At 51.9% G+C, this 13,469-nt stretch overlaps 2 protein-coding genes across 11 annotated transcripts in view; one reads left to right on the forward strand and one right to left on the reverse strand.

Annotated features, from left to right (window-relative positions):
• FHL1 (four and a half LIM domains 1) overlaps nt 1–2,270 on the forward strand; it is a 38,196-nt gene extending 35,926 nt beyond the window's left edge. For 5 of the 6 annotated variants that reach the window (XM_019800384.2, XM_011225836.3, XM_019800387.2 and 2 more), the window contains exons 6-7: nt 178–377; nt 755–2,270. In XM_019800384.2, coding sequence (XP_019655943.2) covers nt 178–377; nt 755–838 — 284 coding nt within the window. In that variant the 3' untranslated portion in view covers nt 839–2,270. The remainder of the gene's footprint in view (nt 1–177; nt 378–754) is intronic. The other variant, XM_002919920.4, reaches the window with a different exon arrangement.
• Nucleotides 2,271–6,167: 3,897 nt separating this feature from the next.
• Nucleotides 6,168–13,469, reverse strand: part of MAP7D3 (MAP7 domain containing 3) — a 46,585-nt gene continuing 39,283 nt past the window's right edge. For 3 of the 5 annotated variants that reach the window (XM_019800381.2, XM_011225835.3, XM_019800380.2), the window contains 6 exons: nt 12,827–12,931; nt 11,812–11,865; nt 10,469–10,571; nt 9,256–9,454; nt 8,329–8,374; nt 6,168–7,546 (listed from right to left, as the gene is read on the reverse strand). In XM_019800381.2, the coding sequence (XP_019655940.1) occupies nt 7,403–7,546; nt 8,329–8,374; nt 9,256–9,454; nt 10,469–10,571; nt 11,812–11,865; nt 12,827–12,931 (651 nt within the window). In that variant the 3' untranslated portion in view covers nt 6,168–7,402. The remainder of the gene's footprint in view (nt 7,547–8,328; nt 8,375–9,255; nt 9,455–10,468; nt 10,572–11,811; nt 11,866–12,826; nt 12,932–13,469) is intronic. The other 2 variants (XM_019800383.2, XM_034649142.1) reach the window with 2 other exon arrangements.

The following is a 13,469-nucleotide window of genomic DNA, read 5'->3' on the forward strand; positions in this document are numbered from 1 at the left end:
GGCTAGCTCAGAGGTAGCTGCGGGCAGCTTTTTTGCTATCAGAAGCAGAGCTAATCACTTCATTCCTCATCTCGCGGCCGCGATCCACGTGCCCTGGGCCCTTTCCCCGCCTCCAATGTTCCCATCTCCCCGGGGAGCCTTGAAATGTACATTTGAGAAGACTTTTGCCATCCTCAGGGAAAAGGACTGTGTCAAGAGTGAGCCACCCAGTCTCTAAAGCTAGGAAGCCCCCAGTGTGCCACGGGAAACGCTTGCCTCTCACCCTGTTTCCCAGCGCCAACCTCCGGGGCAGGCATCCGGGTGGAGAGAGGACTTGTCCCTCGTGGGTGGTGGTTCTTTATAGAAAAAATCGAAGCTTAGCAGCTCCTCGAGGCCCGGTAAGTGCACACCCCACGAACAGCCCAAGTTTGCCTCCTGGTGGCCACTTTGATGCCATGGCCCTGACCTAAATCAAAGAAACTGGTTATGCTGGGAGGTCGGTGCGCGTCACAGGGGCAATAGCGGTGGCAGGGGAGTGTGGGTTCGTGGCCAAGCTCTGGCATCTTCTCAGGTCCTGGAGAGCCGTAGCAGGGTGGCGGCGGCGAGGGGACCGGTGCACGGTGGAGCGGGGGGTGCTGGGGCGGGGGGGCGGCCGGGGGCCAGGCCGGGGTGGCCCCCGCGCACCTGTCGGCTCCGTGACCGGGCAAGGCAGCAGCCTGCCTCTCACCCATGCACACTCAGCCGGCTCCTCTGTTTGCTTTTGTTGTCTCCGCAGGGTTTGGTAAAGGCTCCAGTGTGGTGGCCTATGAAGGACAATCCTGGCACGACTACTGCTTCCACTGCAAAAAATGCTCCGTGAATCTGGCCAACAAGCGCTTTGTTTTCCATGAGGAGCAAGTGTATTGCCCCGACTGTGCCAAAAAGCTGTAAAGTGACAGGGGCTCCTGTCCTGTAAAATGGAATTGAGTCTTTTTCTGTGTCCTCGCCCTCTGGCCCGCACCCCCCACCCGGGGCCAGAGCGGCCTCGCACCTCTTAAGTTCTCCTGCCTTTGCCCCCATTTTACAGTAGCACTCCCGCAAGGGCACACCGTGATCGTACTAGGATGTAGCGGCCAAGTTCACCCCTCCGTAGCTGCCGTGAGCACACACACACACTTAGTTAGCTCGACTCCTCCGCATGTTTATCATAGAGCAGAAAAGCGCTGACTGTGTAGCTGCTTAGTGAAGTCAGCGAGAAGTGTAACACACACGAAGCCCCGCTGAGCCACGTCTCGTGGCTCAGCCAGGACCCGCCGTGTCCGCGGGACACGCAAGAGTTGCAGCGGCTGCTCCAACTCGGCTGCTCACGTGCTCCGTGAGCAGAAAGCGAACTTAACCGAAATGCATGGTTGACCTTCCTCATCAGAACCTCCCTTCTGTTCTTTTGTGCTTTCAAATGACTAACATGGATTTCCAGAAAGTTAACATTTGAACTGAGCTGTAACTTTCTAAACTGACCTTTCCCCCCGTACTAACCTTCCATTTCCCCGTGTGGCGTGTTTTCTGAACGTTCCTGCTTTCAAGCGTGGAACGTGCAGGTGATTTGCGAAGTGTAGGCGGACCCGAGAAAACGAGCCTGTTTCACAGGAACATCGTCACAGTGAATACTTCTGGAAGCTTAACAAAACTAACCCAGCTGCCCTTTCTCTTTGTTTTTGTTTTTTTTTTTTTAATATTTTTGTTTTAACGACTAGTAACATAGTTCATGGGTTTGGAGACTTGCATGTCAGTATTTCGCCCCCTCAGACGTTCCTGCAGTTTTGCAATTCATCCTACAGAAGTAACCGTCACACTGTAGAGGGGTAGCTGAGCGGGCGCCAGGACGGTCATTGACACGATAGGACATTTCCAGACAGTGACGAGCTGAACCCCTTGTAACATAGTAGTTGTCTGCTCTTGGTCCCTGTGCCGAAGAGGCCCGCCCAGTCCCTTCGCTTGCGATTCTTAGGACTGTCCCTCAGAGCTTAGCTGGATCTCTGGGGGAGTGGTGGCCACCCTCACGGGCGGTCCCGGATTTCCACGTAGTGCTTACCCAAGCTGCAGGCTCACCTACTTACTGTACTCTCATCGACGTTGTTCTAGGACATAGTATAACGAGACAGTATCAAAAGTAAACATGTAATGCCAGTGCATAGTAACATGCTCGTAGGAGTGGTTAGCGAAGCCGATGCCTCCTTCCTACATTTTGTCATTAGTTATTATCCTCTAACGTTTCAGTGTATCCTTACAGAAATAAAGCAGCATATAAATAACTTGCCTGGTCTTTTGATTCTGCTGCCAGGGTGGCTGTAAGGGGACGCTCCTGATCCCAGAACCCCAATGACTGCCTTCCTTCAAGCATGGACTCCGTTCAGTGCACTTGCACAGAACAGAGGAATTCTAAGCAAGATAAAAACCTGTACGAGCACTTGGACCCAGTTAAAAACAACAAAAACCCACTCTGCCCCCAAATAAGCATGTTGCAGAGGCGCACATCCCTTAAAAAGGGCACGGCTTTCTTTGGCCTGGGAGGTGGGGTGGGGAGGGAAAGGCAGCTGAAGGGTGTCAGAGGCTCACAGTCCCCATCTGCTTGGCTGCCCTTTCCCTGTGCCCTCCGGATCCACGCGGGCTGCCCCTGTCAACTGCCGCACCCTCCACCCTTGGGCCGGCGGGAGAAACTCGCTCCCCCTTGTGGCCGCCCGGGGACAGGCCGACGGTCTGATGAGCATCCGGGCCATAGGGATAAAAGCGAAGGGCAGTTTAACTGAGGGCTTCAGGGGAAGGGGGTGGGGGAATGGGATAGGCTGGGGATGGGTAGTAAGGAGGGCACGTATTGCATGGAGCACCGGGTGTTATAAGCAAATAATGAATCATGGAACTTTACATCAGAAACCAGGGATGTACTGTACGGTGACAGAATAAAAAATTAAAAAAAAAGCGAAGGGCAGGACCCCTTCGGTGCAGACATGGACCTGATCGTGTTAGCAGGGAATCAAAACCTGTCAGCAAGAAACCATGGGCATTTTTATGAACAGGTGACACCCCCTTGTGCCTGTCTCCCTAGAGAAACGAGTAGTTAAAACCACGAGAAGTGTCTGGTCATCTGGGGGCCCCAAGGGAGTAGGGGGTGGGGTGGTGGCACCCCATCTGCTTCCCAAGGGAGCTGGTTGGGTTACAGCAAGGGACAGAGCCCAGGGGGGACAATACTGGGATGGAGCGGGGACTTCCTTCAGGACTCCTCCTCAGGGTGAGACCACGACACACCTCCACTGCCCTCCACCCCCCTGGGGCGGAGGGGCTCCTCATTCTGAGCTGGTGCTCAGCCCCCCACTCCACTGACTGCTCGCAGCCCCTTCCCTTCCTAGCTTCCCTCATATGCCCTAGACTCTACGCTCGTCCCCAATCCTGTGCCACCCTCTGGCCTTCCTATCCCACCTGAGCTGCAAAACTCCAGCCCACACCAGGGCCAAGGTTGGGGCCGGCCTGGCCAGCTGGGCCTTGGCTTCCCCGACGGCGCGCCCCTTTCCCTGGCCTCCCGGTAGGCTGCCTCCTCCTGGCTCCTCACCGGGAACACGTCCGGCTCTGAGAGCTAACCCGCACAGCCACCGCTGAGGGCACTGTCGCCACCACTGTCTGGATGAGAGTGCGGAAGTTCAGAGAGGTCACCATGAGCCACATTGCCACAGCAAGGGTGAGCCCCGGGCGGCAGGGCCAGTGTGTGACGGCCCCAGTGAGGAAACCGTCAGGTCTCCGCTCAGTACTCAATTTGCAGAGTGATGCTTACGACTCAAGAGGAAGGAGGGGAGATTTCCAGCTAGCAACTTCTCGTCAGAGCCCTTTTCTCCCTGGGAATTACAGGGATCAGAATTACCAAGAACATACCTACCTGTGGGTCACAGGGTGGGTTCTGGAGCAGACTGTCCTGCCACTCACTATGCCACTGAGAACACAGACAAGTTCCCCTGACCTCTCTGCGCTGCCTTCCTCACCTGCAGAATGAGACAGAATTCCTACCTCCCGCAACCACGTGCAGATCACGTAATATGCGCTTAGCAGGGCGACGGACACCTACTAAACGAGCTCCATAAATGTTGGCAATCTGCTTGGACCCCTGGCACCCACCATGCAAGCCACCAGATGCTTCCCACTTGCAAAGCAAGACGGGGTGTTGGCTTTATGATCAGACTTGAATTTGACCATCCATTCTGCCTCCTCCTAGTTGTCAATGTTGACCAAGCGCCAATCGCCGTCAATCTGCATCCTCCTAGGTAAAAATGAATACCCACCCTCACGGGGTTTAAAAAGATGCCTAATTCTGCAGTCCCTGGCATGTGGCACGTGTAAACCTAACTACAGTTAGGTAGTTGGGGAACCCCTGGACACACCCATTCAGAAACACTGCAACTGGATTGGTGGGAAGGGCGAGCAACAGCAGGGTGGCCTCTCCAGGACCTGCTTCCACAAACCAGGCCCAAAGGGCCACCGGGAACGGACCCCTGATAGAATGCAGTGGCCGGCCCACCTCCAGGCTTTTGCTTCTTGGCACTAGCTCCTGCTGCTCCCTCTGCCTCGCCTCCTGATCCTCCGGTCCGGCCACAAGGAGGATTCCTCAGGACTGAGAGGGGACTCCGAGATTACAGCACATCGCATGAAAACACAAGCCAGGCCACACAGCAGGCTAAGACTCAGGACTTTAAGTCCCTGTCTGGCATCCTTTCCAGGAGCCCCTGCTGCACGGCTGTGGCAGCCAGCGTACGGAGCTGTTCAAAGGCTTCGTACCTGTGTGAGATGACACAGGTGCAGGAAACGGGCCCATACGCGGAACCCACTGGCAGAACCTAGGGACCCGTCCCTCGGGGGCAGGGACACCAAGAGACTACCCAGACAGGAAGGAACCCTTGAGGCAACCAAGGTGTCATACACCCCCCACCAGGTTCAAGGGCACCAGGCCAGGGCAAGGGCGGGGGCTCGGCCAACATCCACCACCTCAGAGCTGTGAGCCCGTGGCCGGTGGTGCGCGTGCCCCAGAACATTCCGGGTCAACAGCTGCAGCCGCCGGCCCAGCAATGCAATGCGGAATGCCAAGCGGGGCTGGCTGCCGCCGTTCTGCTCGGCACCAGACCCCACGACAGGATAAATGAGGACCTCGCCTGATGGAAAACAAAACCTAGCAGAACAGAACACGTCTCCGGGTGGGGAACTAAACATTTACAGGCAGGTCGGAAAGTCGGTTTCAGCCACGCACAGGAATGGGGAGGGCAGGAAGAGAAGCGCACGCAGCAGCCCCATCACTGCCGAGCGCACACTCGGGCTCCAGAAAGCAGTGTTCTCCTCCGTGGCAGGCACCCAGTGTGAGGTCCCCAAAGGGGCTGGGGAGAGGTGTGGGCAGTGATAGCTTAAAGGGGACCGGTGTTTTGAGGGTGATGGAAATGTCTGGAACCAGATACAGGTGGTGGTTGCACAACACCGGGAGTGTGGATTTCACCACAGTAAACAGAAGGTACTTTTTTTAAAAAAAATTTTTTTTTAAAAAGATTTTGAGGGCCGCCTGGGTGGCACAGCGGTTAAGCGTCTGCCTTCAGCTCAGGGCGTGATCCCGGCGTTACGGGATGGAGCCCCACATCAGGCTCCTCCACTATGAGCCTGCTTCTTCCTCTCTCACTCCCCCTGCTTGTGTTCCCTCTCTCGCTGGCTGTCTCTCTGTCAAATAAATAAATAAAATCTTAAAAAAAAAAGGTTTTGAGAGAGAGCACATGAGCTGGGGCGGGGGGCAGAGGGAGCAGCAGGTTTCCCACTGAGCAGGGAGTCCGACGTGGGGCTCGATCCCAGGACCCCGAGATCATGACCTGAACTGAAGGCAGACGCTTCACTGACTAAGCCACCCCAGTGCCCGACAGGAAAATACTTCACCGTCACTGGCCTCAGGGAGAAGTCAAGAGCCACCACTGGCAAGAGGCAGAGAATCTGAGGGTTGGCACCGCCATGTCCCACGAGCGGGGCTCTGCCGCATGACCAGGCAGCTGAGGTTGGGGGAAGCAGAGGACCTGCTCACCTTTTACCGGACCTGCCACCTGCCTCTGTTCAATGCTTGGTTAACAGTTAGGGTCCCCCTTATACCACCAGCAGTCAGCAGCAGAGCTTTTGTGATCAGAATGAAAAAGTAAACTTGCTTTATCTGCCAAGTTTATTTTACAGAGCACACATATAGATGTGGGTATAACAGAGTGTTCCAACATGTGACATTTGTGCAGAAAAACAGCAGAAACTCATTTGTCAGGGTGACTGTCCTTGCCTTCTATACGAAAGAGCTAGTGCATAAAAAGAGTTTTCAAATCGAAGGCACCAAGCTCGAATCCGTAACAACGGTACAGCACTCTGAACGGCCAAGAACTAAGGAACCAGAAAGGGTTCCTTCCTTTTACTAATCCAGGGCTGCTGGCTAGAAAGGGACATGGGCCTGCCTGAAACTCGTTGTGATTCACCAGAAACCTCATTAACAGTAGGACGATTGTGCGTTTAAGTTTTAGTCGATGGCGTGTATAAGCAGATTCTGACAGATTTTAGGAAACCTATTCTGTGTGCGCGTGCATGCGAACATGTGTGCGCAAATGTGTACACAAGTGTGTACGTGTGTAGGTGTGTGTGTGTGCACCTATCTATCACGGGGACCAAAGAATGGCACTGCTCCTGTGCTCACCTGCAGCCAGGGGTGAGGGAAAGGCAAGCAGCTCTGGCCCCACTGCCCAAGGCTGTGTACCAAAGGGCAGGCCCGGCGGGCACAAGGACCAAAGGAAGACACGCTGCCAGCAACTAGGGGAACGACGCGCCGCCAGACAACAGCCAGACACTACTTTAGGTACAATAAAAACACTGCCCGTTTTTGGAAATAAACCCCCAAGGTGCACTTCAGAAAAGGTAACACTGATGAGCACGGAAGGTGCTACTGAGAGCACTTTCTAGAACCCGGAGCATTTGCGGGTGCCAGGGCCTGTGCTCTCGGGTGATGGCAGAGCTAAAAACACATACGTAATGGTAACATGTGACTTAACTAGATTTCACAACCTCCTGTTTATTAGAAACCACCCCGCAAAGCTCTTGTGAGCAATCCTGAGCCCCTCGCACACCCACCACGGCCCCTACAAGAGTGAACGTCCACTCTGAACTGCTAAAGTAACGTAACCATGAAACAGAATAAGCAGTATTTTAAGACAGAAAATTCTCCTCAGTGTAGACGCTCCAGAGTGACCACTTTCGAGGGCACCCTTGCTGTGCACTCCTGCACTCTGGCTGGAAAACAAGAACGAGACAGTGGCGGTTTTTACAGGAAAACAAAAATGACTCTTTACTCAGAACCCTTGCTGTTGACAAGAGTCAAGATGATAACATGTATCTTCTGAGATATACATTAAGGTGTCTGTCTGTTTTCCCTGTTTTTGATGGTCATTTTGGTGGCGAGGTTCAAGTCAGAGGCAGAAAAATTAGGGGGTCTGGAAGTTGAGATCCAGAGTAGAGGATGAATTCTCTTCTGGGCTGCGTGAAGTTTACATATCTGACCGAAGGGAAAAAGAAAAAGAACAGTAGAGAAGATGCTGGTCTTACTGCCACTGGGCCCCAGCCTCTCTTCGTGGTGGGTCCGGGACCTTCGGCAACCCCCTCCCCGACCCAACGTTGCTGACAAACTGGCGTCCCCAGGACCCAAGCTGCCTCTCAATTTCGAAGAAAGCTTCTTAAAGGAAAGAAAAGCAATATGGCCCTTTGGTTTTGGAAAGTCAGGCTGAGACACGAAGTCAAAGGGCCGACTAACCCCGTGCCCTACACGACTGTCTGCACGCCGTGAAGCAGCTGGTGGATCGGGGGGCTGACGAGAGCCTACTCTGTTTATCTGGTAGGAAACGCAGGGCATCGAAACTAGAATCAAGTCATTTACTCTCTCAAAACCAACTTAATGGAAGACCCTTTGATATCAACCTAGCCTTCAGACCCACCACCATCTCCCTACTTGCCTCAAAGTTACAGGGTGCCAAGGCGGCCCTGGAAGAGCCAGAAGCAGGAGGGTTCATGGCCAACTGCCTTTCAAGCAAGGTAAAGGTAGGAGGAGGCCTTACCCGATGGAGCAGGAACAGATTTGTTTTTCCTGTCGTCTAAAGGCACCGGGGGACTCTGGTGGAATGTCATGGAACCTTTTAGATGGTATTTTCGGCTATCAGGAGGGATACTGGACATAAGGGACTCTGCCTCATTTCTGATGGCAATAATTTTGTCACAGATCCACTCCTGTGCCTCTGGATATAAACTCTTGGAAGGTCCCACGGTGTTACATGTTTCACTTGCCTTTCTGGTTTTTGCTGCTCGGCTGGTCATTCTTTGGGTGGACGATCTGAAAAGAGATGCTTGGGTTAGAATCCTGACTATCCCAAAACCAAGGTTTTGTCCTGAAAGACGCTTTAGCCTTAAATGAAGTATAAGTAACTTATCCTTCCGAATCCTAGCATGGGAAGGTGGGAAGGGACCCTGGAGATCACAGAACACGCTGGTTTCCAAATTGTGTCCTGCCAAGTCCCAGGGTTCAGCAAACACTAAGCAAGGCCAGGAGCAGCTGAGCACGCAGGGCTCCAGCAGCCCCGCTCCCCACTTCACGTGGATCTGGGATGCGGCCAGAACCATGGAGTGAGAATGAACATGGCTCTCCCTGGTCCAGGGCTCCGTCCAGCCCGTCACTGCGCCTCTCAGCCCCTCATGTTCCTGTGGGCCTTGGAGGTTCGTGTCTTTTTAGGCAATCCCCAGGGAGCCTTCCTAAGAATCTATTCCCACGCTTCCACCCTAACTTCTAATCCTCAGTTTCCCCACATGTAAAACGACATCCATACAGAAGTCAGAATTGCAATGAGCATCAGAACAGGCAACATCAAACACCTGGTATACAGCAGTCACTCAACGCTCCCCCTCCCAGATTTTATGAGCAAACCCTAACTAGTGTGCACAAAAGCACAGCTTAGAGCCAGATGTATCTGGTCTGAATGTGGGCTCTGCCCTATCACAATGGGATGTTGGGCAAATAAGGCCCGTCATCTCTCCGTGCCTCAGTTTCCTCGTCTGTAAAAGTGAAGATGATAGCCCTAACCTAGCAAGGCTGCTGCGGGGATCAGTTTATTTCTGGAAGTACTTGACACAGTGCTTGGTACAAACTAAGAGCTCAGTCAGTAACCTCATGTATGACTCCCACCAAGTTTATTCTGATAAGCTCGCTCAGTGACTCACCTGGTACCCCTCGCCTGAGCCAAGGGGTCTTTCGCACTTTTTTGTCTGAAGTTTTTCATGTCGCCATTAAAAAATGTTTTTGTCTCTCTACAGACTTGGCCAGAAGTGGCGTCTAAAAACACCAGCTTGGGAATGTTCTTCTTCATGTTTTTAAAATGTGTTTTGAGTTTTGTGGATGAATCCATGCCATTTATAAAGGCTTGGAAAACAAAAGGAAGAAGATTAAAACTGGAGTTTCGATAACGAAGGCAACAGAAGGCGAGGGCTGTGATGGTGGTGGGCCAGGGCACAGCAGCCGCCTACAGGCAGGGAGGGCCATGCAGCGGGGTTGTGGGGTGCAGGGTGCTGCCCGGTGCACAGGCCTGCTCGGGCCTCAAAGCACAAAGGGGCCGCCTCTGAGGAACCTGCCCTCCTACCTCTGCCAGGCGAGAGTGTAGGCTGGGGGGCAGCGGCAGCAGGCTTCTTACCCCTCGTCCTGACTAGCCACCTGGCCGATCCTGCCTCTTCTTTTAAGCCTCGATGCTAGTGCTACCTCCTACCTTCACCTTTCCTCAGCGCCCAAAGCCGACCCTGCACCTGGCCTTACTCCTACTGCTCTGTTCTCACTGCACCTGGGCCAACCAGATGGTGGTGGTAACACGGTGAGCTCCTCTGTTTCGCCACGGGCTCCCTGAACGCTGGTCTCTGACTCGCATGTTTGTTTCTGCTCGTGGACTAGAGAGTGCCTAGTACTGCTGCCATAAAGTGGTCCCTACCCGCAAGGGACTCGGCCACTCATTTCAGAGGGCTCTCAGATCGTGGCAAGTGTCACACTTCTCTCAGGGAGGTGGGACGTGGAATTCCACCTGTGCTCAGTCACGGAGGCTGCACAAGGCTGGGAGCTAGGAAATGCTCACATTCGGGTAAGAGCCACCACCTACCGCCTAACAGAACACGCTGTACGAGGATAACGACCGCCACCGCAGTGGGCTTTCCCCAGAGCTGTCTGGGCGTCAGGTCCTATCCTTAGCACGGCATGGATCAGCTCATTGCAATCTTGTGCTACCCTAGGAGGACCACATTAGCTTCCCCTTTTTCAGGTAGGAAAACTGAGTACAGAGAGGTTCAGTAAGTTGCCCAAAGCCACACAGCTCAGCAGCAGAGGAGCCCCTAGATGAACCCAGACAGTCCAACTCCTACACGGTGACTAGCAGAACTCAGAAGGCGAGCAAACCTGATGGGTGCAGGTCATCGAAGGAACCGTCGTCACTGTCCGACTCGTCCTCGTCGTCCGCCTCGTCCTCCTCATATGTGGTATCCACAAATGGTTCTGCAGCCTAGGATGAGAAAAGTCATGAATACATCTAATATTCCGTCAGCCTGACTTGGCTGTTTCAAAGAAAACAGGTTTCATGCTGGACTGATGGCTATTTTTCATCATTTCAATTAAAAGGTAAAATATCTAACCTCTTTGGCCCCAAGACTACAGGGGACAGAACAGGTGGTCCTAGTTGTGTCTTCCAGTTAGGGAAAGACATTCAACAATGAAAGATTTCCCCAAGTGGGAGCCAGGGGGGCCATGGCTTTGGGTTGGCATGGGGCCTCTGCCTGCTCAGAGTCCGAACCAAGCCAAGGTAGGGCCAACTGATGAATAGCTAAAAAAAATTCTTGGCTACCTCTTGAGGGGAAACTTCTCAGGCCAGTGAGCTAAATGATCTTTCAGATGGTGACTTGCTGCACTTTCCAAAAACGACATTTGTATTCTAAATTTTCATGATATGAATGACCACACTGGGGAACTGGATAGAGCTAAAATACCAGTCTGGTAGCACAAAGGGTAAAGGGCATAGAATTTGGAGGGAAAAGGCCTTAGAGGCATGGGATACCTCAAAAGACAGGATGTTGGGGTAAACGAATACTTGTGAGATTGACCCCAAAAAGCACTTACCGTAGAGGAAAATGAACTTCTGTTCGTCAAAAGGCATTACGAGAGTATGAAGCAAACTACAGCAATACCTACGCATGTGCAGGGCCCATAAGCAGAGGAGGTAAAAACCACACATCAGCAAGGAGGAGGCCAGCCACCAAACAGAAACACGGACGACGGACTTGACAAGGCACTTCACCAAAGCAGATCTCCAAATGGCCAAAAAGCAGATGAAAAGGCACTCGAGTTCATTAATCATCAAAAACTACTGATCAACTCGGTAGTGTGCAAATGAAGAACTTCTGTGCAGCAGCAGACCGCGCACTAAGACAGGCCGCGCAGGGGCAGAAGATACATGCAGCACAAAGGAGCAAGCAAGTAGTAGCATCCAGAGCAGCTGAAGAACCGCACGTGAGTGAGAAAAAGACAAGTATCAACCCAAAGGCTTTGGGCACAGACCCTAACAAGCGTCTCACACAAGAAAAAACAGGACAGCTAATTAAAGATAGAATGTGCTCCACCTCTTTCATCATCAGGGACATGCGAGCGTGATGCTTGAGTTACCACCAGACTGGCAAAAATGGAAAAGTCGGCAAGAAGGTGAAGCGACAGGAATTCTTACGCACTGCTGGTAGGGACACATAGACTACCTTTGAGGCATTCGAATCTGTCTTTCTTGTCCGCTTCATAATTTCCTCAATTCTCTATTTAAAGGAAAATAAAAATTCAAACATGAAAACAGATTAAAAACAAACCAGCGGTCCTGAAGAAGTTGATTACTTCCATTTTCCACAAGCAGATGCATCAGGACTGCTCCCAAGCCACAGATTTCACCACCCTGAGACCTTGGGGCAGCCGCTGGGGTCCTCCCAGTCCCAGTGGCAGTCACCCAGAAAACATCTGGAGTGCTAGCAGCTATACTCGCCATCTTAACACAGAATTCCAATTACCTTTCACCCCTCATTTTGCAGACTTAGAAATTCATGACTTAAAAGCACATACTATTGCAAACCAGTTAGGACTTTTTATCGTTTTAGTCTGAACAGACCATGACTGAAGTGGGTATTAACAAAAAGAATGCACCCCAATGATGTGACACTGTCAGAAGTCTGTGACTGCAAAGAGCACAAAGGAGAGAGAGAATTTTCTCCCCGGTGCACACCTGGCCTCCTCAGGCTGACCTATCTCCCAACAGAGAGGTCTTGCAGTCTGGACTGGGGCCTCCTCTGATCCCAAATGAGCCAAATGAGCTGCACAAAGTGAGGTCCCACCTTACGAACAGCCTGCACCACGGCCTTTGAGAGAAGCCTGCATCTGCTGCTCCCTCCCACTGAGTTGCTAGTTTCCAGCCCAGGCCAGAAGAAACTAACTTCCACCAGCCCCTCCCATGACCGGAGTGACTCCGTTCAAAGAAGCTCTGTTCCCAGAGGTTTGTGATACTGAGGTGTCACTGAACTGGTCACCAGTGGTCTGTGATGGAGAGGTAAGGTCGATAAGAGGAGACCCTTCTACGTATGAAGGGTGAGATCCCTGGATAAGAAAGAGAGTTGCATGGGAAGCACAGGAGGCAAGCACACCACTTACTTGTGATTTTGAAGAACACGTTTTCATATAATGTACCCGTTATTTTCGAAACGAACCAAACTTCCAAAACAGAAAGAGTACCTTTTTTCTCTCTAATCTCTCCTGCAAATTCTGTAACATAATTCTCTCCTGTTCCTTCTTGCGTTTGTCAGCCTCCTCCTGAGCTTTTATTTTGGCGTCCCCTTTCTAGAAAATTTGCATAAAAATACCACTCTCAATATATGAGTGATAACTGAGAACAACAGCTGAAAAAGTTAAACAGTTAAAGGTTATCCAGCATGAAAGAACGTAACCTGATTGACAGTACCTATACACACGACATCCACAAATTCTCAGTTTCCAAAGCATTAGCTAAAAATGCACAAAACCAGGCTAAATATCGCCTTGAGGATTTAGAAGCCATGTCGGTCCCCTCCAGGACCCTCAGGGTTACCGCTGCAGCACAATGGTTATCAGGCCACTACAGCTGCAAAGGGAGTGATTATGTAGGGATCCATTAACACAGCAACAGGAGCCACAAGTCTTACGCCTTTCAACAGCACTGAGAAGATCCTTAAAGGAAGCTTGTGCTGAGAGGATCCTTAAAGGAAGCTTCCCGAGGAATGCAAATGCACACAACCACTTATGCAACATACAACTAATCTTATTAAGGGATATACTAAAACTGGAATATTAAATAGGCTGTGTTAGTAATTCAAACTGAGTATAGTCCGAGCTCAGTTTA

Source organism: Ailuropoda melanoleuca, chromosome X, assembly GCF_002007445.2.
Source record: "Ailuropoda melanoleuca isolate Jingjing chromosome X, ASM200744v2, whole genome shotgun sequence".
In the NCBI taxonomy this organism is placed as follows: domain Eukaryota; kingdom Metazoa; phylum Chordata; class Mammalia; order Carnivora; family Ursidae; genus Ailuropoda; species Ailuropoda melanoleuca.